This window comes from Dichotomopilus funicola (genome assembly GCF_033296635.1).
Source record: "Dichotomopilus funicola strain CBS 141.50 unplaced genomic scaffold C8A04scaffold_36, whole genome shotgun sequence".
Lineage (NCBI taxonomy): Eukaryota > Fungi > Ascomycota > Sordariomycetes > Sordariales > Chaetomiaceae > Dichotomopilus > Dichotomopilus funicola.
Genome location: NW_026944057.1, coordinates 1 through 26346, shown reverse-complemented (window position 1 = coordinate 26346; position 26346 = coordinate 1). Strand labels below are relative to the sequence as shown.

At 54.0% G+C, this 26346-nt stretch overlaps 9 protein-coding genes across 9 annotated transcripts; 6 read left to right on the top strand and 3 right to left on the bottom strand.

Moving 5' to 3' along the window:
• Window positions 1-269: 269 nt before the first annotated feature.
• C8A04DRAFT_37671 (serine hydrolase FSH) lies at window positions 270-1097 on the bottom strand (the record flags this gene model as incomplete). The annotated part of the gene is made up of 2 exons (XM_062783967.1): window positions 270-949; window positions 1034-1097. The coding sequence occupies 2 exons, from the start codon at window positions 1095-1097 to the stop codon at window positions 270-272; spliced, it is 744 nt and encodes a 247-aa protein (XP_062636486.1).
• A 1590-nt stretch (window positions 1098-2687) lies between these two features.
• C8A04DRAFT_29130 (uncharacterized protein) lies at window positions 2688-3398 on the top strand (the record flags this gene model as incomplete). The annotated part of the gene is made up of 1 exon (XM_062780890.1): window positions 2688-3398. The coding sequence occupies one exon, from the start codon at window positions 2688-2690 to the stop codon at window positions 3396-3398; it is 711 nt and encodes a 236-aa protein (XP_062636485.1).
• Window positions 3399-5352: 1954 nt separating this feature from the next.
• C8A04DRAFT_37670 (amino acid permease-domain-containing protein) lies at window positions 5353-7250 on the top strand (the record flags this gene model as incomplete). Its single annotated transcript, XM_062783966.1, has 3 exons — window positions 5353-6570; window positions 6647-7044; window positions 7109-7250. The coding sequence occupies 3 exons, from the start codon at window positions 5353-5355 to the stop codon at window positions 7248-7250; spliced, it is 1758 nt and encodes a 585-aa protein (XP_062636484.1).
• Window positions 7251-9538: 2288 nt separating this feature from the next.
• Window positions 9539-10755, top strand: C8A04DRAFT_37669 (uncharacterized protein; the record flags this gene model as incomplete). Its single annotated transcript, XM_062783965.1, has 4 exons — window positions 9539-9900; window positions 9965-10010; window positions 10067-10655; window positions 10715-10755. 4 exons carry the CDS (start codon window positions 9539-9541, stop codon window positions 10753-10755), a joined length of 1038 nt encoding a protein of 345 aa, XP_062636483.1.
• A 206-nt stretch (window positions 10756-10961) lies between these two features.
• Window positions 10962-12242, bottom strand: C8A04DRAFT_12616 (uncharacterized protein; the record flags this gene model as incomplete). The annotated part of the gene is made up of 2 exons (XM_062777397.1): window positions 10962-11664; window positions 11719-12242. 2 exons carry the CDS (start codon window positions 12240-12242, stop codon window positions 10962-10964), a joined length of 1227 nt encoding a protein of 408 aa, XP_062636482.1.
• A 1842-nt stretch (window positions 12243-14084) lies between these two features.
• On the top strand, window positions 14085-14630 carry C8A04DRAFT_29126 (putative oxalocrotonate tautomerase; the record flags this gene model as incomplete). Its single annotated transcript, XM_062780889.1, has 2 exons — window positions 14085-14466; window positions 14545-14630. 2 exons carry the CDS (start codon window positions 14085-14087, stop codon window positions 14628-14630), a joined length of 468 nt encoding a protein of 155 aa, XP_062636481.1.
• A 3551-nt stretch (window positions 14631-18181) lies between these two features.
• C8A04DRAFT_29125 (uncharacterized protein) lies at window positions 18182-20490 on the top strand (the record flags this gene model as incomplete). The annotated part of the gene is made up of 3 exons (XM_062780888.1): window positions 18182-18511; window positions 18596-19906; window positions 20050-20490. The coding sequence occupies 3 exons, from the start codon at window positions 18182-18184 to the stop codon at window positions 20488-20490; spliced, it is 2082 nt and encodes a 693-aa protein (XP_062636480.1).
• Window positions 20491-21061: 571 nt separating this feature from the next.
• Window positions 21062-22165, bottom strand: C8A04DRAFT_37666 (histidine triad-like protein; the record flags this gene model as incomplete). Its single annotated transcript, XM_062783964.1, has 2 exons — window positions 21062-21976; window positions 22037-22165. The coding sequence occupies 2 exons, from the start codon at window positions 22163-22165 to the stop codon at window positions 21062-21064; spliced, it is 1044 nt and encodes a 347-aa protein (XP_062636479.1).
• A 1202-nt stretch (window positions 22166-23367) lies between these two features.
• Window positions 23368-26338, top strand: C8A04DRAFT_29123 (putative kinesin light chain; the record flags this gene model as incomplete). The annotated part of the gene is made up of 6 exons (XM_062780887.1): window positions 23368-23441; window positions 23489-23882; window positions 23932-23982; window positions 24033-24320; window positions 24380-24644; window positions 24699-26338. Coding segments are annotated over 6 exons (2712 nt in total), but the record flags the coding sequence as incomplete, so codon positions are not given.
• Between the last annotated feature and the right edge of the window lie 8 nt (window positions 26339-26346).

Genomic DNA, 26346 nt, shown 5'->3' with positions numbered 1-26346 from the left:
TCCCGTGTAGTCCGTTGTAATGCGAACATGCCTTTCCGCCAATACTTGAAAACCCCTTGCTGCCTTTAATCGCCGTTGGTTTCCTCACCGTTCGGTCACCAAGCCTCCTGAATCAACACAACCACATGATCGTTCTCAAATAACACCTATTCGAAGCCCCAAACTCACGGCATGTCCCCTGCGAATCATCGTCCGCCGGGTCTGCCTCGCATCATAACGAGTAACAATGGTTCATTTGACCTAATCTACACTCCCCAACACGCCAACAATCATTTCCTCCAACACGCCGTCATAATCATCCTCGCCACCTTCCCATTCAACGCATCCTCCACCGGCATATGATGTCCCCCTCGAAACACAACCACCGTCCTCCTCGTCTCCTCAAAAAAATCCACCAACTGCTCACTCTCACTCCGCCACGGATCCCGCTCCCCAATCAAATGCACACTCTGCGCCTTGACCACCCCCATCCCTATCCTCTCCTGATAACCCCTTTCCCCGGCCTCGGACTCCTCCTGACCAACCCATTTCCGCCCCCCACCTTGGTAGGGCACAGTCCCGCACACTGACACCATAATCTTGATCTCGCTTATCCCTTCGGCCTCTAACCGCCGGACTACTTCCATCCCGACCTTGGCGCCCATGGAAAACCCTACCAGTGCTACCACCCCCTTGCCGTAACTTTTCACCTCGTCCACGAGCCGTTGGAAACCACCCGTGTTGGCGTCATCCTCGTCGCTGTCACTGCTATCGACAGTATCACCATCAGCCCGTGCGCCCCCCCAGAATGCGCGCTCCGTTGTGGTGGAGGTGTCGTCGAGCCAGGTGAGGAAGGGGTCGCAGCCTGCAAAGATGGGGAGGACGCCCGGGCCGGCGTCGCGGGGGATGGGTGCTGCTGGGTAGAGGAGGGTGAAGTGCGGGCGGAGGTGCTCGGCGAGTTTGCGGGTTTCTATAATTAAGGGGAAACGGTGAGAATGGGGTTGATTAAGGAGGTATAATGTGGTTGGAACTAATTAGGAGGTGGGGGGCGTACGCAGACGGTAAATATCTGGGTTGGTACCAGACCCGTGGAGGAAGAGAATCTTTGGTTGGGACATTGCTGGCTGGTAAACAAAGATCGTCTATCGTTTAGGGTTGGCGATGGTGGTAATATGGCAATATAGATCGTGTAACTTCGAGGTAGGTGTCACTGCAGAGTTACTGCAACTATTGGACTTCAGGACTTGACACTCAAATAACAACAATCGAGGTGGTTTAACGATGTAACGTGAGGAAAAAGTATAAACGAGGAGAATCGCGACGCCATTGAAAGACAGTTTAGAAGAATCCAGCTCACCACAAGCCCCAAATTTGGCTTCCGCTGACAGCACGCGAGTGATAAAAAAATCACCGAACATTCGGAGCGGGTCACCAATTCGGCGTTGATCGGGATTGCAGTGCCACAGTTCTGCAGCTGTCAGCTTGGCGTTTTGGTCCCCGATTAGTAGGAAAGGGCAAGTAACTATTTTAAGGGTCCAGTTCGGTAACTAGGGACCTATAGTTCAATCATCAGCTGTGTGATAATGTGATCAGGCTTAGCTCGCGAATTAAAGAGTAGATCTTGTCTCCACGATGGCTAATTGAGGTGCAAAGTGGGTGAAATGAATATAGGAAAAGAGGAAATCTGAAATTTGGTAGCTCAGCAGATTTAACAGAGTGAAATACAAATACAATTGTCGTGAACATGACTCCAAATTTCCGATCGGCTGTGATGACACTCTTTTATGTTTGCCCCTCTCGCAGAATGATCTGGTGATAATTTAACCTTCCAATATCTAGGGTTCTCACGTTTGTCCGCGCAATCCAACGACCTCCAGAATTTCCGCACCGCTTGTAGATCACTTCACGCTGCCAGACGTCCTTGTATATGGAACAATCAGTTCCATTTAATTATGTCTCGTGCTTGTTTCTAACAACAACCTTACATCGTCCCGATGAAGCAGCCCCTGAGGGCTAATTAGTAGAGGAATGTGGTTTCGCAGCTGAGAGATTGCCGAGACGGTCGAACAGGGGAGGTGGTAGACATCCACACGCTTTGGACAACGTCGATGAAGGTAGAAATAAATAATTAAGGAGTGACTGAAAGTTCTTCCAGGTCCAAGAGTTCGATAATAACTCACAAGGGGCATGCAAAGGAGATGGGGAACGATTTGGACATTGCCGGTTGGGCTGATATTCCGACAGAGTTAGACAGCTTATTGGCATATCTCGTGAAGTATATCTCTTTATAATTAAGAGACGGAATATTGGCGGCGATTGGACGTTACAATAAAACCTAACTTTGCGAACGCGTGATCAGCTTTGGTGTGTCTAGGTCGTGGGCTAGCCCAACTATTATCATAGATTTTGGGACATCATCCTTCCCTGGAACTTGAGGTTTTTCTTGGTGGGGAAGTCCCTGCTTGAACACTGAACCACCTATCCATGTCGGTAAGAGGTGGTCAATGCCCAATGCTGCCTGGAGCAGTGACAAGTTCCTGGACCACGGACTTGATCAACATGGTTGTACAGGGCAAGTTTCTCTCTTGAGGAGATGTTTTGGTGCTGCATATTTAAAGCCCATTCCCTGCCCACTGGTTGCCCCAATCATCAAGCCTCGCAACACATCCACAGTCATCGGCAACGACAAACTCCTCCGACACAACAACATGGAGGTGCTCGCCGAAGGACCCCGCCAAGTATCAGTCCCTATCGAATCTCATCGACCAAGGCTTACTGCGCTCCCCTTTGAGACCCTTCGCCAGATCGTATGGGATGAGGAACTCGATCAAGAGGATGTCGCCGCCCTTCGACTGTCCTGCCGAGCGCTTCTCGGTCCCGCCTCGAGTCGACTCTTCTACCGCATTCGCATATCTAAGCTGAACCGGGATCGGGAGAGTTTTTTGTCGATTTGTCAGATTCCTCGGTTAGCTTTTCACGTCCATGAGGTAGAGTGGCAGGAGATTTCTTGGGATACCGAGTTGTTCGACCGCACTTCGGCACCCCTTTGCCTGCCTAGCTCATGCAACATCATCGAATGCGACGGCGACGAAGAGCTTGTTACGCGTGTCTCGACATACCTACGGGGCGAGGCTGAAGCCGCATTTTGGATGCGAAATGCGCCGCCGAGACCACGTTTCGGTGACGTGATCGAGGACGCGAATCATTTTGAGGACTTGGAAAAAGAACGACACCAGGCTGTTGCCGCGTTCAAGGATAATTTCGAGGCCGCCATCGACCTCCTCCCGAACCTACATACATTCGTTTCGGGGCCTATGAACACAACACGGGTTATCAATGACCCAGAGTCGGAATACCCGGTGGAGGCGAGAATGTTCCAGCGGTTCCAGGAGTGGGTTAACGGGAAGGAGGATGGATAGACTGGCCGCATCCAAACCAATGATGGTCTTTTTTCATTTCTTTTTCCCGCGATGGACCGAGTTGGGTCGACTGTCACCCGCCTGCGATGGGCCGACGAATTTCCGGGCTTCAGCGCTTTTCGCACATTTTCTCCATCAGCCTTTACGCACTTGGAATCGATTGAGCTTTGCTTTACTCGAATCGGCGGTGCGACAAAGCATATGCGGCATTTCGAGGAGGCGCATTCTCACGCTGCCCCCACTCTTCGACATTTACAGCTGTGTTTGGACCATGGGATAATCGTCCCATTCAGGGAGGCCGTCGTGGAGATCCTTTTGGCACAATGTCTTGGTAACCCGCCGAATGTCTCGTTCTTGCGATCCCTGGCCCTAACTGCGGTAAAAATGGATCGCGCCGACCTCACCCGACTCCTCGAGTTCCACGCCAATTCGTTGCAGCATCTTGCTTTCGACGAGGTCACTCTCTGCGCCCGGGTCATCAAAGCGCTGAGGACTAGCCACAACAGTTCGGCTTGCGTACTATATCGATTGTTCACTCCGAAAACCCGACCGAAGTTTGCCCATATGCTCTTGTCTGCTACATTAACGGAGACGATCACGATCGCCCTTGTCCCTTATTCTTGGACGCCACGGCAAAGAGAGCAAGGAGGGGTGACATTGGCAGTTGTCGTCAATGTCACGAGTCCTATGGCGAGGACGATGGGATTTGCACAGCTTGTCATAGCAACTGCGAGGAGAACCTGCGATTCGAGCTCCAAAACGATAAACCAAGGTTGTCCACGTTGCCTCACGAGATAGTCAAGCCCTGGGCGCCTGCGTCTGAGCCGCCGCCTCGCCCCGTTTCCCCTTCCTCGGACGCTGACAGCCTCGACATGCACCTGGACCGAAAGACCCCTTATTGGGTTTGGGACGTTTTCCACGGTGGCTCAGTGTACAGTTACCAGGTAGATCAACCACACCCGAAACAGCATCCCACGGTGACTTGTAAATTTACGTCCCGCGACGGCACGTCCGCGCTGGGCAAGGACCCACTGAAATGGTGGGAGGAATGGGATACCGACGCCGGGGAAGTTGAGGAACCGACACCTTTATGCGACGCTTTGTATGAATTTTCACTGATGTTCAGTGTGCTTTGCATAAAGGCGTAAAGCTAAGGCAATGGGGAGGTGATCCCCCTGAGGGCGCCATTCCTTATCGGGGGAGTCGCGAATGGCAATTATGAATTAGGTTAAGTTCTTGGAATTCCAGGCTGGGCAAAGTGGAAGCGAGTCTGGTGTCGAGCTTAAGGTTCAGGTAGTTATTAGTTGCCCATGTTTTTTTGTGGGAGGTGATTGTATTAATATATGATAACACTGTACGAGTATGTAGATACATACGTAGCAGCAAGCCGTAAGTACAGTGACCCCACTTGTTGCCGCGAATTACTTCTAGAAACTATGTTGTGAGCATTGTGGGGGCAAGCGACGACTCCAACGGCAATGATAATTCCACAACAGGAAGGTCGACTTTGTGCAGCCATCCGAAAACTAAGACCCGTGGTTTCCTGGTGCGGACCATGTGTGTGTGGCGCAAGCCAGCCGTTGTGTTGCTGGTCTTAAGCACGCAATCTCGCGTCTTAGATACGCCACGTGCAACACGCGTAGATTGGGCGTTCAGGCGCTCTTTCTCGTTTCAGAGAGTGCTGGACAGACGCAAACGCCATGACGTCTGACAAATGGGACACCTTCGCGCCTTCCGGATGATCCGTGATCCCTCCTTCCAGAGAAGTTGGAATTATTGTTCTTATCTAGTCGTGCTGGCACTTGGCGTTGCCTCTTTCAAATTCTGTCGTTGCGCATCACCGTCTGGTTTCTTGTCGGCCAAGTTGATGATTTATTGACATATTACTCCAAAGGCAAGCGTCGTTAACTAGTAATAATTAGGCGACTTCTTTCGCCGTCAACCACCGCCCATCATGTCCGAACCCGACGTCGAAACACCACTCCTTTACAACACCAACCCCGGACCCCGCGAACACCAAGAAGTCCATCGGTCCAGCCCATCCTCCTCCTCAACCTCCTCTAGTACCAAAAAGCCCCTCCACCACCGCTCCTCCAACTCTTCCTCCTCCTCCGAAACCGCCGCGCCCCTCCTTGCCCCACGCACCGTTGAAGACGATACCCTCCCCGAAACCGCCGTGCTCGGCCGCAACCTCGGCTGGAGCAGCGCCTACATCCTCATCATCTCCCGCGTCATCGGTAGCGGCATCTTTGCCACACCAGGGGCCATCGTCAGTTCCGTCGGTAGTATCGGGCTGAGCCTGCTGCTATGGGTTGCCGGCGCGGTGATCAGCTGGGCTGGGTTGATGGTCGCGCTGGAGTACGGCTGCATGTTGCCGCGCAGCGGCGGGCAGAAGGTGTACTTGGAGTTTACGTACCGGTGGCCGCGGTTTTTTGCGTCGACGCTGGTGGCCGTGCATGCGGTGGTGATGGGGTTTACGGCGAGTAATTGTATTGTGTTTGGGGAGTATGTGTTGTTTGCGCTGGGTTGGTCTCCCGGGGAGAACCCGGTGTTGGTGCGGGTGTTGGCGGTGGCGTTGATGACGGGGATCACGGTGCTGCATGCGGGGTTTATGAAGACGGGGATTTTGGTGCAGAATGTGTTGGGGTGGGTCAAGATTGGGTTGGTGGTGTTTACGACGGTGTCAGCCGGGGTGGTTGTGGTGTCGAGGTATGTTCGGTCTGGGGGCTCGGGGGATGAGACCGGGACGGGGTTGTTCGGGTTGGACACCGCGTCTGCTACCGGCCCGACTGTTGTTGTTCCTGGAGCGTGGGATGGGATCTGGGAGGGTTCCGTTTGGAACTGGGGCGTCATCAGCCCAGCGCTGTTCAAAGTGTTCTACAGCTATTCCGGACTGACAAGCGTCAACAACGTGATGAACGAGGTTCGGGATCCTGTGAGGACACTTCGGTCGGCTGCGCCTACGGCTTTGGTGACGACGTGTTTGCTCTATCTTCTCGTCAACGTGGCATACTTCTTAGTACTGCCACTGGATGAGATCAAGAAGAGCGGTGAGCTGGTGGCCGCCTTGTTTTTTGAGCGGGTATTTGGGCAGTCGTTCGGGAAGTTATTTCTCCCTTTGGCCGTGGCGGTATCGGCGGCTGGGAGCGTGATGGTTGTGACCTTTGCTTTGGTAAGTCCCGGCGCCTCCAATACAACCACCATCATAAATATTTGAGTTTCTTGGCGAAAACTGACATTTTGGTTAGGCACGCGTTAACCAAGAGATCGCGCGCCAGGGCCTTCTTCCCTTTGGCGAATTTCTTTCCTCCTCCCGGCCGTTTGGATCACCCCTCGGTGGCGTCATCCTGCATTACATCCCCTCTGTCATTGTCATCGCCATCCCATTCAAGAACATTTACTCCTTCATTCTCGAAGTAGAGGGCTACCCCGGACAGTTCTTTACCTTCTTCATTTCCCTCGGCCTCATCCGACTGCGGTGGACCCGCCCGGACCTGCACCGCCCCTACAAGGCCTTCATACTGGCTGCTTGGTTTGGCTTGTTTTTGTCCACCTCCTTGATTCTCGCACCTTTCATTCCGCTGGACAATGAGGACTGGGGGTCGCATCTGGCAAGGGTCAGCTATGCGCTGGTGGGCATTTCCGTGTAAGTCTCCACTAACCCTAACCCTTAGTATGTGTTGCGGGTGGGATCACTGACATGGTGATAGGCTTTTGTTTGGCGTGTTGTACTGGGCAGTATTGACCATCTTTTTGCCTCGGTGGGGCGGGTACCGGCTCGATGAAGTGACTGATGTTTTGGAGGATGGGACAACCATTACCAAGCTGGTGCATATTCCGAAGGATAGATGATTTACATTAGAGTGCATTGGGCGGGAGTACATTGGGCGGGTGGATATAGGTAGGTATCGTGTTTCTATTGGGTAAGGATACTTCTAGATGAGGAGTACGGGTCTTTTTCTGTCACACTGGATGTGCCATTTATGGAGGTTACAAGGATATATCAGGCGGGTTACTTAAGTACCGAGGTAGTTAGGGAGTTACGGTTGAGTTCAGACGACCGCTATGACCTCTGGCAGCTCATGGCCCCTGATGATGTCAACGACGGCGTCAACCGCAGCCGGACGCAGCATTGTCACCCCCATCATACATCCGCAGACATCAACATCAATAATTACAGCAATAATACAACAAAATACCTACACAAGCACATAAACAATGCTACGCCTCCTTCCCCATCTCCGTCCAGGCCACCGCGCCGTCCAACACACCGGCCCAACCACCGTCCCCTCTCGCTCCATCACCTTCGTCCTGGGTCGAACCAGTCGACCCCTGATCCTCACACGTGCAGGACAACAACAGAGGGTCAACAAGACCAATACCAATTTTGTCGCGCGGCCAGTGTCTATTTGGGGACCCAGTTCGTACGTTTCGTTTCTGTATCTAGCAACTTCCACAATGAACAATCCCCGCCAGGAGAAATAAAGAAACCGGGACTGCCGCTAATATTGATACATGATAACATAGGATGTCAACTATCGCGCTAGGCATCATGCTAGCCGGATCATGGTATATATGGGAGGCGGGACGAGATTACATGGTTGGGGAGGAAGTGAGAAGGTATGAGCCGCGGGATATGGGGACGGGAAAGGAGGAGTTGGTGAATGAGGATTATAAGAAGTATGAGCGGTGGATTGATGGGGACAAGCATAGAGGAAAGAGTAATTAGTGGCTTGGGGGTCACTCGCGTCTTGTAAGGTGGGTATGCCGGTGGTGGGCTGGAAGAAGAGGGAGCAGTTACCTGAGAAGGATGATGGAAGTTTAAGGATGAGGGTAAAATAATGAGCTTGGTGTGTGGCTTGTCGACTATCTGACTGGACTTCTCTCGAGAATGAGAGTACCTACGGTCGCGTTGGCTAGTGACGCCGGAAGAAAAACCCCCAAGAATGCTACTTGACCTTTTCCTGGGACGAAACATGAAACGCTGCCCAGTGCCGAAATCCGAGCCGTGGACACCCAGGATGGGAATCATCGACGGGAATGGAGCCTGACTGACACGTAGCGTTGTGTCGGGATCGGCTCGCGGATCATGATCACCAGAAGGGATAAGAGCGTGGAGGGGTTCTATTTTCGGCTGGAGGTCTTTCCGAGATGGAAGCATTTGCGAGTTGGTGGTATCGATGATACCTATGACAATCTGGTTGGTGGCGAACGCCGTGGTGGACTGTTCTTGATACTGCCGTGGGAGTCGAAATGAGGCAGGGGCGAGAGATATCAGCGAACGCTTTTGGGATGAACTGCCGGGTATCAGTCCGCATCGTTCATTTTCGGCGAAGCCGTGGTATTAATATCTCTAACCTGCCCCCCTGTACTCTTCATGGGCCAGGTCAGTGTCTCATATGACCGCATCCATCGTCTCCAATGTTGCTATGCCGTGCCTAATCCAGTTATCACCCCCTGCCACCACCCAGCCCAAAAAACATGAGAACCAGAAAAAAAGGCCCGACGCCAGACATCCATCGCCCCTCTTTCCGCGACCAAGACAAGAACCCAAAAAAACTCCGAATGGCCCATCATTGGGTCGCACCGCAATTATCCAAACACGGAACCCCATCCATCCCAAAGCCTACCCCCCGACTGGCCCAATCGGGTTTGTTAACGGGTATTCTCCCGTTGCGGACCTGCCATCGAATGACGGCACTTGGAGGCCCCACTGACATGCCCCAGAGTTGGCAGGCGTGGAAGGGGGCGTATATTAATTCGTGTTTCTCGGCAGTTTTGGGCCGTGGGGTGGTGAGTTTCTCTTCGTTGTGGGTTGTTATTGGGGTTTGGGTGATGGGGGGAGGATCTTGGCTTGGTGGTGCGTTCGGGTTTGTGGCTCGGCAGTGGTCGTTCGTTTGTTGGATGGGATGTGGGAATTGCAGGGGTTTGAGGATCGACGGGGAGATTGAGCAGCGAGTAAAGCTTGCTGTTGCTGGTGGGTTGTGGTGTGTATAAGTAGGACCGCGTGCAAGGTTGTTTCTGATCATCTGGGTTCTTCGATTTCTTGTCTCCTTTTCCGGCACTGAGCTGTCTATCACTGTGAACCCGCTGCAACTGAACTTCTTGCCTCATATCATCGCTTGATATCAGTCCACAACATGCTCCTAAAGGCGGCCGTCACCGCCGTGGCCGCGGCCCAGCTGGCTATGGCCCAAGAACTCATGCGGTTCGGGTGCTCCCAGCTGACCATCGACCGCATCGACCCCCTCGTCAACCCGGGCAGCCTGCCCTCGCCGCACGTGCATCAACTCATCGGCGGCAACTCGTTGAACGTGTCGATGTCTCCCGAGGACCACGACCTGCCGTCGTTGTCGACCTGCACCAGCTGCACGTACTCGGAGGACTTTTCCAACTATTGGACCGCCAATGTGTACTACAAGGCGCGGAATGGTAGCTACAAGCGCGTGCCGCAGATGACCAACCTCGGGCTTGGTGTCCAGGCGGGTATGACGGTGTACTAGTACGTGATGGCCTGCTAACAGTATAACCCTATGCGTGCGTCAAAACTAACTGACGTGGTGTAGTATCCGAGGATACCAGGCCAGTGCCACTGTCACTGCCTTCAAGCCGGTAAGTTTCCACTGACACAACATCCATTGATACCTCATGCTGATGACTCAACACAGGGCTTCCGCATGCTAGTCGGCGACCCCAGCAACCGGGACGCCTCCCGCGTACCCTCCGGCCTCTGCTTCCGCTGCGAGGAAAACCTCCAGCAGAACCCCTTCGGCGGCGCGCCCTGCACGGGCTCCGACACCAAAGCCTTCCCCAAGGGCACCTGCGGCGGCGGCTGGCGTGTGACCGTCACCTTCCCCTCCTGCTGGGACGGCAAAAACACCGATACCCCGGACCACAAGAGCCACGTTACGTACCCGGCGTCGGGCACTTTCGAGAGCGGCGGCGCGTGCCCGTCCACCCACCCCGTCAAGATCCCGCAGGTGATGTACGAGATCATGTATGACACGCGGCAGTTCAACAACAAGGCCGACTGGCCGGCGGATGGTAGTCAGCCGTTCTACTGGAGCCATGGTGATAACACGGGCTATGGTATCCATGGTGACTATGTCTTTGGCTGGAAGGGCGACGCGCTGCAGAAGGCTATGGACGGAAAGTGCTCGGGTGATAGGTGTGCGCCGTTGCAGCGCCAGACGGATGCCCAGGCCATTGCGTGCACCAAGGAGCAACAGGCGAAGGAGGATATTGGCACGGATACGTGTAAGTGCTTAGCGGCCCTTGGAGGGGATTTGTGCCCCAAGCTGACCATGTGACCTTAGGGCTCGATGCCATTCCCGGCCAGCTCACCCCGACGGTGTAGATGGTGCAACGGTAACCGTGTTGGTGTAGTGTTGTGGGCCGCTGTTGTTATGGACTGAGGATTCTTTGTTCTGTTGTGTTGTGCTGCGTTCCGTAGCTCAAATGTGACAGTTAGCGAATAGTGTAGGAGCTGTCATCATGTTGAAACGCAAGAGTCCAGACTTTGTGATGATACCAGCATTACTCACCGTTCCCGTCCATCGTGACTTATGACTGCTCTAGTAAATGCATGTCCAACTCGGGTGTTGCTTCCCACTGGGTGTTGGTCGACACCCGCCTTACCCAGTACCCTTGTTGAACGCTGTCTTTCCCATCAGTCACGCTGACCGGACTCCAGAATTGAATCGTATCTCCCTCCGACTCAACCTTTTCCGCTTTTTCCCTCTCGCCGCCCATAACCCGGTCAAACCCGTCCTCTCCCATCATCAGCACACATTCTCCCAACTGAACCCCGTATCGCTTCACCACCCCGTCCATGGACCCTAGTAAGTAGTCCCGGGTAGTCTCCGGATCCAGCTCTGCCCTCGTGACATACGACCCTCGCAACACCACTGACCCCCTTTCCAACTTCCCCTCGACGCACACCACTAGTCTCCTCAGCCCTGGAAACCCATCCGGTATCCTACCTATCAACTTCTCATAAGCCAACAACCCCAGATCAATCCCCAAATGCTCATCTGCATAGTCCCACACCGTCTTCAGCGTCAGCCGAACAACCAAACTCCTCACCGCCGCGGCCCGTTCCCGAACAAGCAACTTCTCCGTGTACAGCACCAACGCGCCCGTCCCAATATGAAACGTATTCTCCGCGTACACGATATCCACCACCTCCCGATACACCGTGCGACAACTCATCATCAACCCCAACACCTCCTTTCCCACTCCACACGTACCGCCCAACCCATTCCCACTCCCATCTCCATCCATACCATCCCCGCCCTGCCCTCGTCCCCCAATAAACAACGCACACGCCCTGGGCCCCCCACCCCCAATAGCGCACCGATCCACCAGCTCCGGATAATCCGGATGTCGATGACACGACGAAGCACGCCAGATCCATCTGCGGTTACCATGCAGCCGGGCACCCGCCGTGGAATGAGGCGTGGAGGTTTCGGCGGCGGAGTAAGCCATGTCGATGTGGATTTCGCGGCCGTGGTCGGAAGGGTGCGCGCGGGGGTGGGTGAGGACGAGGCGGTAGATTGTGTTGCGGAGTTCGGGGGGGAGGAGGAGGAAGGGGAAGGTGTTGGGTTTGGGTTTATTAATATGGTCGGGTGTGTCTAGAGGTATGACGGGAGAGGGGTTGTGGTTTGGGGGGAAGGGGGTTAAAGGGCGACGGGGGAACGGGAGGCTGGGGAGAGTGTCGAGGGCGTGGGGACGGGAATAAGGTTGGTTTTGTTGGTCTTCGTTGTCGTCGTGGTTTTGTTCGTTGTGGGCATGGCCGCGGTGGAAGGAGAGTTTGCCGCGGAGGGCTTGGCGGAGGAAGTCCATGATGTGATTTCGGGTTGAGAACTGCTGTAGACTCGGGTGATGACGGGAGAACGTTATCGGGAACTTTAAGGAAGGTTGACGGGTTGAGATCCATGAGGCTGCGAGGTGAACCACGAGCCGCCAAGAGCTGACGCGAGGTCATGCTGCTTTCGGCAGTAGATCACGTGAATTAGGCCGCTTCTGCACCTGGACCTGTTCTGGAACTACCCTTTTTCCTCCTTTCTATTTTCTTTCCTTCGCAGAGTCGTTCCTCTCCGTCCGAGCGACCAGCTTTCGCGATCGTTGTTTGGTGTCCGGTGTCAAGGGGGCAACCGGTGAACAAGTGGAAGATCATGAGCTGTGAAACTGATGAATCCATGGAATGAAGATTTGTCTTGGCGTTTTCTCCGATTGTTATGTTAGGGTTAGGGTTCAGTTGCCATACACTGAGACCGACAGATACTCCCAGGCGCCCAACTCCATGCACCTTCCCTCCCACCTCTATATAACCCCCTTCCGCCCTCGTTCAATCACCATCTCCTCCCAATTAACGCCAAACACCTGTTTAGCGCAGCGGCATTGGGAGGAGGGTCACGCCACTACCGTCGTAAATCGAAGTGGCCCCGGGTTCGATTCCCTGGGCCAACGGAGGAAAATCCTTCACCGGAAAGATTTTCGTAACCACCGACCGTTATCCTTCCGGATGGGGATAACGCTCGGGGTGAGCTTTTTTTTTTTTTTTTTTGGTATTTTTGGGGTTCTTCTTCCTACCTCTATGTTCCTTTCCCTCCTGTTATTTCTTTCTTGGTTACTTGGTTATTTCAAGTCATTTTGTCTTTTACGGAGATCTGCAAAGGAATTCGGCGTGAAGTCGACCACTGCAACCTTGCCGGCGTTGTCGAACATCATTATGCAATATTGTTTACCTATGGCAACACCACCGGACAACATAACATTCGAGCAACTCGCTTTTCTACTCAGATGGCACCTGGTGGTGCTGGTAACAGTAACCCAAGCATTATTGTCAACCATCTCATGGCACGGGTAATGAACTCAATAAAGCATGTTCCACACCAACGTGCCCCAGACATGATGTGCCTGTGGTTTTCGACTCCCTCAGGTTCGGTGATGTCCATCTAAAATGAACAAGATCATGGATGACCAGAACGATTCAGCGACGGGTTGCTTACAACGTGAACCTAAACGGCTAATTACGTTGGTGCTTTGAAATCATGATTAGATTTTTAATGGTCAGTTCCACAAACTAGGCCGCAGCTGGTTGTGGTGATCAATTAATTCTTAGCCAGTGAAGCATCGGGTTGTTTTTTTGCGTTGTTGACCATCTCAACATCTGCCTTGCGATTTCTTCGGCTCAACCTCGTTTGCACAATGTGGTGAGAGATATGCCGGCTAGCGTAATACACCGAGGTTAGGTAGCGGTCAATCCCCGTTTTTCCTGTGTTATTCAAGAGTCATTTGTTGTCGGGACCATTAGTCTTTCATCCGAACTCGGAAGTGGAACACCTTCACAAGCCCGACTCTCTCCAATGATCCTGTACTTGATTACGTCCCTTCCCTGCTTAAAGTGTCATGTGGGGAGGTTATTTAAGCGACACCTAGCTATGATAACTAATCATTCCATGTGCTTGGAATCATTGCCTCCTGAAAATATCCCCAGACTTTCTTGATTACTATTCAAGAAACGTGTCCCGGTAAACTGTGGAACCACCCCTTGGGTTCTGTACAGTAAGAGCTAACCATAAAACAGCATCTCCAGACACCCTAATTCACATACTCCAACTCTCTACAATCCTCCTCAAACCCCACACCAATCCCCAAAAGCCCACCCACACCAAAGCCACCATGCCTCTCTGGTCCATCTACCACCCCCCCTCCACCTTCACCACCCCCGAATCCAAACAACAACTCGCAGCCGACATCACAGCTCTCTACACCGCCGGTGGCCTTCCCGCCTTCTACGTCGTCGTCAACTTCATCCCCCTCCCCCTAACCAACACATTCGTCGGCGGTAAAAACCCAACCGAAGCCAAACCCTTCATCCGACTAGTTGCGGAACACATCGCCGTGCACATCCGCGAGGATGCCACCCGCTCGCAGCGGATGATGGACCGAATTAATGGCGCGCTGCAACCGCATATCAAGGAGAAGGGGTATGATTGGGAGGTGCATGTCGATGAGACGCCGAGGGGGCTGTGGGCTATTAATGGGCTGCCGCCGCCGCCTTGTAAGTTACGGCCTTCGTTATAAGGTGTGTTTGTTATGATGGGTAGATGATCGGGCGCTGATCTTGATGGAATGTTAGTTGGAAGTGCGGCGGAGAAAAAATGGGCCGATTTGAACCAGGCTGTTCCTTGGGATGGTGAAGCCAAGGGTGACAACCCGAAATAGGCAATTAGCCGACGGAATATGGTGGCAAGTATCTCGGAGTGACTCTTCTCATAAAAGCTTTTGGTATGGAAATAAAGATCAGATTGTGAGCTTACAAATTGGAAGAGATAGAACCAAGTGCATGTTGTCAAAGGAAAGGGGGCAAAGTCGGTAAACAAACTCCGAGTAAGGGGTTCTCCAAGCCACCATTTTGATTAGTTAGATTGTACTTCGTAAAATAAACCAGAGCTACTTGCTCAACATAGAGAAAATGGGTTCATTGCGGTTGCGCTGGGCGTTTCACAGAGTCTTTGATGCGCGGGACTAACTGAAGTCACGTCATAACCAACGTCGGCTCAAAGTTAACCAGAAACCCTCCTCGAATACAAAGCGTCAAAAGAGCAAACTTGGGTGCTTTGAGATCTCCGAACAATCTGACGACATGATTCTAATGTTGCCACGAGTCTTCCGTTTGATAATTAGCCCAGCCCAGCCCAAGTATCATGCGTTTGTTCTAACGTCCGCCTCTCCAGGAGAGACGACCCACCATCAACGAGCCGATGATTTTCAGGTGAGTTGCCACCGACAAACGGCGCAAGGGCACTTGACCAGGGCGGTGAGTCCGAGAACTGCCCAGCAGCCGCTGAATCCAAACAACAGCCGGGGATTGAACACTCAAATTCCAGCGGCTCGGAACGATACAACCTCTCTTCTAAGGAATTCGATTCGCAACTTCTGGCGTCCATTGATGTTTAGCTCCCTGGCCATAGTTCGTCGAGACCAATCTGCCTTGCTCATGTGGTGTGCTCCAAACTCTCTCTCCTCGGCTTCGGAACACATCCCGCGGCGCAAACAACCTGGCGTGGATGAGGCCTACAGCCATGAGTCTACTCCGAGAAACCAGAAGAAAGGCGAGTTGATCAACTAGTCACGAGCTGGCCACCCAATCCCTTCCCGTTTGCAAACGATCAGTCTGCCCAACACGAGTTACCCGTTCTGAGAGGCCCAAATGTGTGAACTACTGGTGTTACGACATAGACACGGCCACAGACAGAGGAGTGAAGTGCTATATCCACCTCTTGTTACCCAAAATGATGGCCATCGTAGCGAACATGATTTACAACAACCCCGTCTTCACACCACCTCGTGCGCTTGACCCCCATTCATCCCCCAAATGGCTGTCCACCCAATCTGAGTCACCGCACGCCACCGACCTTTGGAACCCATCCATGGTCATACTCTCACCGTTTGAGTATGTGGACTCCCGCGATTCCCGTCCGCCGGGATCCCAGCCGGGGACGATCCGCAGAGGTTGGTGCCGTGGAGAATGCAAAATGATAGAAGTAAGGTGCTTACACGACCGGAGGAGTTCTTCCTGTTTTACGGTAGACTGAAACGAACGAACGAACGAATCCATCCGGCGGGACCCATATGCAAGAAGCTCCTAAAGCAGGAATGTGGCAAAAAGGTCCTGGACGGGCCGGAGCTGCCGTCTTGCATCTTTTCCTCCTTTGCCGCTAGTTCCTTATGGGAACGGATGGTGAATGTGATTCCTCACTGTTTGTTCTCGCTGCCGAGTTCCCAGCACCCCAGCAGCAGCAGGAATAATGATAGCATTCTGACGTTCGCAGGTATCCTGCATTTCGAGATCCGCTGGCTGGCTAGGTACTGCGGCCGGCAGGTTGTATGTCGGTGGGTATGTAGGCACAGTATAGTAGGTACATAACCTTCAATGGACTACGGTAGGCACATGTATGTACATGTATGTAGCTAGGGTGCTCATGCAGTAGCGGCGGCCGGCTTATGAGTGGCCACCGCAGACTTCCTGCAGAAAAGCATCATCCCACACCGCCGGGGCCCCAATCACCGCCGTTAGTCGCCCGATCGTTTTTTTGAGTTTTTAACTAAACTGCCAAGAAAGATGCGGTTGTTGGTTTGGTGGTATTTTCCCCTCGATTGTTGCTTTCTTTCCTGCGATATCATCTGGACATTTATGAGATGGGGAGATCGCCGACTTCGATCAGATCTCGAAGATTTGGACCGAACGCCGTGACGTTTGCATTGCATACCGCCCCTTGTTGATTTTTTCTTTGACCCCCCCTCATTGCCCCGCCTTGCTCTGACTGCAGAAACGTAGCGGGGCAGAGCGCAAGAAAAAAAAGAGAAGACAACAAAATCTGACTGGGTCCAACGAACGGCCAATCGCCCTTGCATTGGTGCATTGGTGCGCCGGCCTTGCAGATGCATGCTTTCTTGCCTGGCCAACTAGCCCAGTCCGACTTCAAAATCATTGGCCACCCACACAGACGGGTTTTGTGGTGACTGCCGAGACAGTTCCCGGGGTTGATCTGTACGTACCCGCTACAACCTCTGCCTCATGACGCTTCAAGCATTGAGACCTCAAGTGTATGAACCCTAACTCGGCACTACGACCCTGGCTGCAAGGGGATGTCCGACTGAGAGCGGAAATGCTGCAGTCTGCTGTCAGTCGGCTACCGCGGGAAGGTTGCGTTTACACTCATCTTTCCGCATAGTCATACTGCCCTGCCCCCAGTTGCAGAGGGTACACAACATGACCTGACAGGAACGGCGAGGCCACAGAAAAGCGAGCATTGAGATGCGGCCCGACGGTTTGCAGACGGGTCGCAGGAAGAGACGAAGGGGGTTATCCAGGGCGTGGAAGCTCGGAACTGGCCCCGTGCAGCAGATATCCTTGAGCGCTGTTCCGCTTTTGGTCATCTGCTGTCCGTATCGAGAAAGACGCCCACAGCTTAGACGGCGCGGAGGGTTGGGAAAACTGACAGAGCAGCGCAGATGATCTACCGTGGGGCAAGATCCTACCTAGTTAGAGCAGTGAGGTGTAACCCTCGTAGCAGCCCTGGCATGCCGAGGACAACCTGTTGCCACTTTGTGGACAGGGGCTTCATCCATGGTCACATTGGAGGCCGACTTGATGTCTTGTTGATATTCGGCCAAGTTGCCGTGTCTTTCCCCCGTTTTGTTTCCTCTTTGTCCTCGCCGTCATTCTTTCATACCATCCCGAGGACTCGACAGCCACCAGCCTACCCGAAACATTCTTTCTGATCTCGTCTGATTCACATTGCAGCTTTATCTCAACAGCGCCAGTGTAATTCTTTTCGCGAGCTCTTACCTCTGTGACGCTACGATCCTTTCACTCCCGTCCCACCGCTCGTTCTCTACACACGGCAGCCAGCGAGTCTCCAGGCGTTCCTTTCGGGAAGCCACACCGGCCTGCATACACACGAACCAGAACCAGAACCTATCCCCTCTGACCGCCTAACGCTGCGGCCCGAAGCTTCCCCTCACGACTTCCGGCCTCACTACCATCAAGTGGTGCTTTACCTCTGCCCGAGCATCATATTGGGTCATCAACAAGCGGCGGTGAGCTCTATAGAGCAGCCAGCGGTGGAGGACACATCCGAAAACCCTCGGACAAGCAGGTAGAGAGGCAGCGGAAGTGAGGTTTTGCGCGGCGCTTGAGGGGTCAATAGAAACGAGACTGGTCTGACGTAGAGTCTGGGTAGACCCCACAAGCTCGCGGCCCAACCCAGATGTTTATCAGTCCCGACAAGCCCCCGGTGGTGGACATGGTCTCACTTCGGGACAATGTCTTCAGCTTTGCAGCAGCCGACTTTGTGGCCCCGTGGCTCCTCCAACTGAATCACTTGAATCATCTGAATCGTCACGTCAACACGTCACTCTTTCTCCGCCACCACCAGGACCAGATCCAACAGGAGCAGCTGGACAAGATGGCTTCTTTCAACCCCATGTCTCTGAAGGCCGGCTGGTCTCACTCTCAGACTGCCGGACAAGGGCTGCCCGAGCATGGCATGCAGGTTTACGATGGGTATTATGAAACACAGAACCCTGGAACTTCTATGGTATGTACAGCCTTTTAGTGAAATTTCCTTCTGGCACTTCACAATTGAAAAGCATTATGACTAACAACGAAATTCGCGGCATAGTCGACCGATGACCAACCCCTGACAAATACCAACAACAACAATAACAACAACACCAACCGGTCCTCACACTCATCCCGCTCCTCAGGCACCTCCGGTTCCTCCGTCTCGCGCTACCCGTCATCCACGGGTACAGATGTGTCAGCGGGCCCGTCGTATTGGACTTCGCTCCCGTTTGCAGCGGGCACGCACACACAGCACCAAGCCTGGGAGCACCACGCGAACCACGGTCTCGTCAACCCCGCGGAACTCTACTACGGCTACTCCGTCAACGTCCACACCAGCGCCATCCCGCAGAATGTCTTCAACTCGGCCAACCATGGACTCCAAGGCCTTTCACTGCCGTCGATGGCGAACAACACCAAGGACACCAACCCTAACCCTGACCTGAAACGGGAGTACACCCCTTCACGTGTGCTCGACGGGATGGTTCTCGATGAGGAGACGGGTTCGGGAGTCTGGGGCACCGATGCATCGCCGGATGGTCATGCCAGGTATGATGACCCGCAGGGCATGGAGCTGTCCGGGTCTGATGTCACCAGCAGCAGCTGGGTAGACCACGCGGGCGACAAGGATACTGTCTCGCCTCGGATGCTACGAATTCGCCAGACCCCGACGCCGTCGACGTCGTGTGAGTCGATGCACGCGCGGTTTACCCTGGATGCCAACACGCCGTTGGCCACTGGTACGCCTGCCGCCTCATCCACAGCCACGGCGACGGCCGCAGTCGAGGTTGCTCACAACCAAACACCTGAGTCAACCAATGCTACCGCGGAACCAGCGGCTAAAAGACCCCGCAAGACGCTCCCCGACCGCACCACCACAGCCCACCGCCCGTTACTACCGGCCAACGAAATGACCCGGCGTCAACGCTCCGCCGAGCTGACCCAGGCCCAAGCCGAGCCCAGGACGCAGACAACCACGTCGTCCTCTTCTCACAACAGCAAACTAACGCGTCTTCGCCCTCAGTCGCGTCGGACCACGACCACGACCTTAGGTTCGGGCCAGAGTCAAACTACCCCCTCCGCACCAACCTTAACTCTCCCCCATCATGCGAGCTCCACCTCCACCTCAACAACCTCATCCTCCACCCTAGGCCGAGGCCCCCCAAAGTCCCGCGAGCCAATGGAGTTGCCTGATCGAGCATCCAAAGACGACTTCCTCGTTAAACAGAAGCAGGCAGGTCTGACATACAAAGAGATCCGACGGATGGGGGGGTTCACCGAGGCAGAGTCGACGCTAAGGGGACGGTATCGGACGTTGACTAAGAGTCGCGAGGCGAGGGTGCGGAAGCCGGAGTGGTCTGAGAAGGATGTAAGTGCTTTTCTCGGGGGTACATACATACCCCTAGCCAAACCCTAACCCTAGTCCTATGGTGTGCCTCATAATTACCCCTGACTCCTCACATCAACACCAACGCAATCATAAACCCTCGTAGACTAACCCAACCCAACCAGCTCCGCCTCCTAGACGCCGCCGTCCGCGCCCTATCCTGCCCCCCCGACGTCTACACCCCTTCCCCCTCTCACCACCACAACCCTTACTCCACATACCACCACCAGCCCTCCTACACCTCGCACTCCCCCGCAACAGGAACAGGAGCCCCCCCCACCCAATCCTCCAAAATCCCCTGGAAAAAAGTCGCCGAGCACATGGTCGCGCACGGCGCTTCCTACCACTTCGGCAACTCGACCTGCCGGAAACGATGGGACGAATTGGTGAGAGAGCAGACGGCGTTGGGGAAGAGTGTGCGTCGGCCTTTTTTTGATCACACTTCGCCTTCTCCGTCTTCAAGTGCTTCGTCGTTTTCTACTGCTTCTCCGGGGCTTGGGGGTGAGGGTGATGAGGAGAATGGGTATGAGGAGTTTGAGGGAGAGGAGGGGTTCTTGGGTTATTGAGGTTGGTTGGTGTTGGGTTGGGTTGGCTGTCGTTGTTTTCTTTCTGGGATCTGGATGAACGTTAGTGCGCAAAATTATTCGGGGGAAGGGTAATAGTATAATTAGTTGGAAACATGTCGGAATAAGGATTGTACAGATAGCATGTAATATTGAAAGTATGCATTGCAAGATAAATCTAAACCCAGCAAAAAGGTTGCTCAAGAAATGGGGACCAAAAAGCTCACCAGCCGACCCTCTCCACCGGCTGAAGAAGGGTGCTTGGTTACGAAAACCGCGGTCGGTTTTTCTCCGGATTGAACTGGAGCCTCTCGATCGGTTGTCGCAGGGTGAGGCAGCCCCTGGGCCGCCCCCCGCCAGCCAACTGCGCTACGCAACCAGTTGTGGGTGTTGCTGGGGGGTCAGGAGGTCGTTGGATGTTGTATATATACTCTGGGAAGGAAGGAGTGTAATGTGGCTTGACGGGTCCACTTGCGCAGGCCAGGCCGCAACAACACAGTGGGAATTGGTATCCTGAGAACGAACCAAGGCAGGTAGGTAGTCAACTCGAGAACCATAGTTTGCCCACCTCGACCTACAAAGCAACCCCTATCCCCTGCAACACCCTCTTCAGCTGCTCCGGCTTCGCCCTCAACGCATCCCACTCCTCCTGCGTCTTCACCAACGCCGTGCCCGCCAGCACAGTCCCATTCAGCGCCAGCCGCCCAACCTCTTCTCTCCGCCCATCCGCTGAAACCCGCGACACGGCCCTGCTCTCAGCGACCCGCGGCGCGACGACCATCACGTCCCGCGTCATCGCGAGGTTGTACTGGATCTTAGCAGGCCCGCTCATTTCCACGACCCCAGACTTGGCGCTGTCCCCCAAAACAGCGTGACACGCTTCCTGATACAACCGCAAATACACCCCCCACAAATCCGTCCCTGGCCCGATCCGCTCCGCAAACGTCGCAAACGGGACTTGTTTCCGAACATCCTCATCCAGCAGCGACGCCGCTAGCACATCCCACGCGCGGTAATCCTTCCCTTCCAACCCCTCCCGCATCCTCTCAACCGGCAGCAATTGCAAGTGACGATGTGGCTGGCTTGAGCCGGACTCCGCGCCCGAGTTGTAGAAGACGAATAATTCGCTGCCTTTGTCCTTATCTCCGCCCTCTTGGGTGGTTGTGGCCTGTTTGTGCTCGTGATAAGCCTCGATACAACCGTATGCCACTTCCAAATCGGCCCGTTCCAGCAAATCGGTTTGTTCCCTGTAGGCTTGTGTGGCGAGGATGAAGTGCTCGGGGACGATGGCGAATTTGTTTAGGACGAGGTTGTGTGAGGGGGGTATGGCGGTGATTAGCATTGGGGACTGGGGGTTGTCGAAGGGGTCGAAGAAGGGTTTCTTTGGGGGGTTGCTCGCATCGTTGGGTTCTTTTGGCTGTCCTGGGGTGCGTACAGGTTGCGGGTTGCGTGGTTTGTTGGCGAGGGAGGGAGAGAAGCGGAGTTGGAACTGTCAAGGGAGTATATTAGGCATGGGACGTAAGAACGGTTTCCGCGTCCCAAAGCTTACCGGTAGGGAGTTGACGTTAACCAGCGTCACCTGCGTCGGGAAGAAGTGCACGTCGCCGGTGTCTCGCGCGCTGTGGAAGGCCTTGCTCACTAAATCCGGGAGGTTCGCTGGTATCCTGGCTCGGGCCATGCTGTCGAGCCGGCCGGCCATGTTGTCTATACTTCCTATGAGAAGCTGTTGTAGGAGGGAGAAAAGAAGGGTCCTGATACTTCGATGAGGTCATGCGGTCCGTGCACTGCCCCTCGTCCTGCCAAGAAACGACTGCTAGTTGCGCTCTACTTCATTTTCTTCACCTTTACTATTGTAGAGTCACTTGTGACTTCCTTAAAGATGAACTCTATACTGAAGGTTATCTTCCTCCTCTTACTAAACAAGCTACTAAGGCTTTCTATATGACTGTCTACCATCTTCCAATCGATCTCTATGTATTTGATGCGTTTCTTTAGATCGTGCTGACGGCTTTTCTCAATGGATATATAGATGGTCGTTTCTTCGCACGTGTATTTATCGCCCGGAAATTTCTGATCGTCTTTCAAAAGGGCTTCAAGTCAGGCCTGGAAGCTGACCTTCCAAAAGTCTCTCGGAGCCCGTCCGGCCACTCAAAATCCAAGTTCTCCATGACAAATGCCTTCTGAATCGAAAACCGTCGAGGCAAGATCGTTGCCACATTGCCGCCTCTCTTACCGCTGGCGACAAAGGCGTTCATATGGCTGCCTCGCGGAGTTTCTCTGGCTTTCTACGGAATTCTATGGGCTTCTATATTGGTCTTGAGTTCGCTAATTTTAGAGCTTGTCTAAACTGAATCGGCCCCCGGAAAATAACCTTTTCCTTATCCGATGTGTTGCTCGTTGCCAACAGCATCATTAATTGAGGACCCATATTTGGCGGTCGGAAAATGACTAGCAGCTGTGGGCCCCCTGCAACCTCACCCAACAGCGCTAACCCCGCAAGCAACGTCAAACGGGCACTGCTGAGAGCATACGGTGAAAAGGCACTCGCTTCGAACATCGATCGCGTTTTTTAACCAGCTAATTCGGCCAAATCGAAAGGCAAGCTAGCATTGTCTTGGCTAAACGACAGATTCTTTGGAGTGCGATTCATGGCCTGCTGATGATGAAAACGTCAATCACTTTTTGGAGGTTCGAAGCCAATCAAGATGGCGCAGAGAATGTGGTGGCGATGTGGCTGGAGAGGAAGGCTAAAAATAAAACGGCTTTGCGGCTCAAGCGGCGGAGGCTCTTAGCTTCTAACCCCGCATCCGCATGGGAACATCGGTCCCTCGTTTCACGCTCAAACAACCGACTCGGCTCCACACCAAACGTCTAGTAGACATGTCCGTGCACCGGATCGGCTTCACAGAGCTTTCTGGTAGTCAGGGCGCTAGGGACGGACCTTTCCGAGTCAAGTATGCGATCGATGCCGATGCGAGTAGCCGTGACTGACGTATAGCAGCATCATCTTTGTGCACGGCTTGCGAGGGCATCCACAACACACATGGGAGGACAGCCGGGACAGGGGCGGAGTGAACAGGGGCAATAAGGACGCGGGAACGGCGACGCCACGCAAACGAGACATCTTGGCGGCCCTCTTAAAGTCCAAGCCATCGTCCTCAGCGTCGACTTCGACCACGACCCCAATTGCCGACAATGTAACGAGCGAAGAGCGCCCCAACAAGCTGTTCTGGCCCGATGAATATCTTACACAGGACATTCCCGAGGCGAGAGTATGGACATATGGTTATAATGCAGACGCAATCGGCGGGCTCTTCGAGGCGAACAACAAGAACAGCGTGTCGCAGCACGGCCAAGACTTTGCAGTGCGCGTCGAGCGGGAGATCGGAAACCAGGTGCCTACGCTTCAATGACTGGGTAGGAGGCTCGAGCTGATGATAACAGGACCCAATTATATTCGTGGCGCACAGCCTCGGCGGCGTTATCGTCAAAGATGTACGTCTGGACTGCTTAATACAATACCAGATGCTTATGTTGAGTAACAGGGGATACGCCGATCGTATACGTGTCGCGCGCGAACGAAACTAGTCATCTTCCTTGGCACGCCTCATCGAGGAAGTACGTATACAGGATGGGGCGACATCGCGTCGAATCTCGCTCTTCTAGCACTGCAAGACTCGAACAAGAAGATCGTCAAGGCGCTAGAGGTGAACAGCGAGGTCTTGGACAACATCCATGAGGAGTTTAAGACTATTGCGGACAAGTCCCGAATTCAGATCCACTCGTTCCAGGAGGCACGGGGAATATCGGGCGTGAAGGGCATACACAGCAAGGTACGTTGCCAGCACATCTTAAACGTCCTGTCGAGTCCTAATCGTAAATTTCACGGCAGGTTGTAGACGATTTCTCCTCGAGGCTCGATCTGCCGCGCTCCCTCGAGACTGTCGAGAGTATTGACGCAAACCATATACAGATGGCCAGATGTGGTGATAGGATAGATCCACAGTACCGGGCCATCGTCGGCGTACTTCAGCAGTTCATACGTCGTATGGTGCTTGATGGAAATGGAACCGGGCTCCAGGAAATGCCGGCGATGGCGTCTGGAGTTGAGGCCAGTGTAGTAGAAACGGGAGGCGGGATGGACAGGGCATTGACGAGTTAGTATAGGAGAGCTCTATTATAACTGCTAGCAACTGCTGAACCTGCTATAGATCGTACCGCCCGGCCTTGCCACTATATTCCGCTCCCTGAGAACCGGCGCTTCGTCGGACGGGACAAGATGCTCGACACCCTCAAAGAGATGCTGTTCGTGCGCAAGGAGTGGCGGAAAGCCGCCATTGTCGGCCTAGGCGGTATCGGTAAGACCCAGATCGCCCTGCAGTTGGCATACTGGACAAAGAAAAACCGGCCCGAGTTCTCCATCTTCTGGGTACCGGCGTTGAGCAAGGCGACCTTTGAACAAGCCTTCACCACGATGGCTAGGGAGCTCCCTATCCAGAGTGGCAGCAAGGACGATGATGTCAAAGAGTCTCTGCGGCGGTACCTAAGCTCCGGGGCAGCCGGGCCGTGGCTTCTCGTAGTGGACAACGCGGACGACGGAGATGTTCTCTTTGGATCTGCAGATATGCCAGGCGGCATCAGCGAGTACCTTCCGGAAAGCGACGACGGCATCACCCTGTTCACGACACGATCTCGAGAAGTAGCCGTGTCGGCTACCGGCAGCGATGTGATCGAGCTGCACGCGATGGACCCGCTGGAGGCGGCGGACTACCTGGAGAAGCTGCTGATTGGGGGCAGTAAAACAGGGGCGGCCGAACTGCTAAAGGAGCTCAGCTACCTTCCATTGGCGATCACACAGGCGGCGGCGTACCTGAACACGATCCGAGTGCCAATTGCAGAGTATCTGAGACTACTACGAGGGGCGGACCGGGAGGCGGCTAGTTTAATGAGCCGAGAGTTCTACGATGGCACTCGGTACAGGGGCTCACAGAACGCTGTAGCGGCAACATGGCTTGTGTCTTTCGACCAGATTCGCAAATCCGACGGCGCCGCGGCCGACCTACTAGCGTTCCTATCGTGCATCGAACCGAAGGAAATTCCGCAGTCGATCCTGCCGCGCTTTGAGTTAGAAGAGCAGATGGTGCATGCGGTTGGCACACTGTGTGGATACGCCTTCCTGACCAGGCGTGGGGATAGTAGGGTCTTCGATATGCATAGTCTGGTGCACTTGGCAACGCGAATCTGGGTTCAGCGAGAAGGCCTGACGGCAACGACGGATGAAAAGGCGACTCGACATCTTGCAGCAGTTTTCCCATCTGACGATTACACGAATCGCAACGTTTGGAGAGAGTACCTTCCGCATGCTTTCAGGGTATTACAGTATAGCAAAGAGCTTGATATAGAGGAGAAGTCCGATTTGTTGTTCTGGATGGGACGGTGTTTGAGAATGGATGGACGGATCAAGGAAGCTATTAAGAGTTTGGAAGAGGCTTGCCAATGGAGGAATCGTCATTTTGCCGAAGACCACCCCTCCCGGCTCGCCTCGCAGCACGCGCTTGCAGGAGCCTACCAGGCCAACGGCCAGGTCAAAGAGGCTGTCGTACTGCTCGAGCAGGTCGTTGCTATTCGTAAGCAAGTCCTCGCCGAAGACCACCCCAACCGGCTTGCCTCGCAGCACGCGCTCGCAGGAGCCTACCAGGCCAACGGCCAGGTCAAAGAGGCTGTCGTACTGCTCGAGCAGGTCGTTGCTATTCATAAGCAAGTCCTCGCCGAAGACCACCCCAACCGGCTTGCCTCGCAGCACGCGCTTGCAGGAGCCTACCAGGCCAACGGCCAGGTCAAAGAGGCTGTCGTACTGCT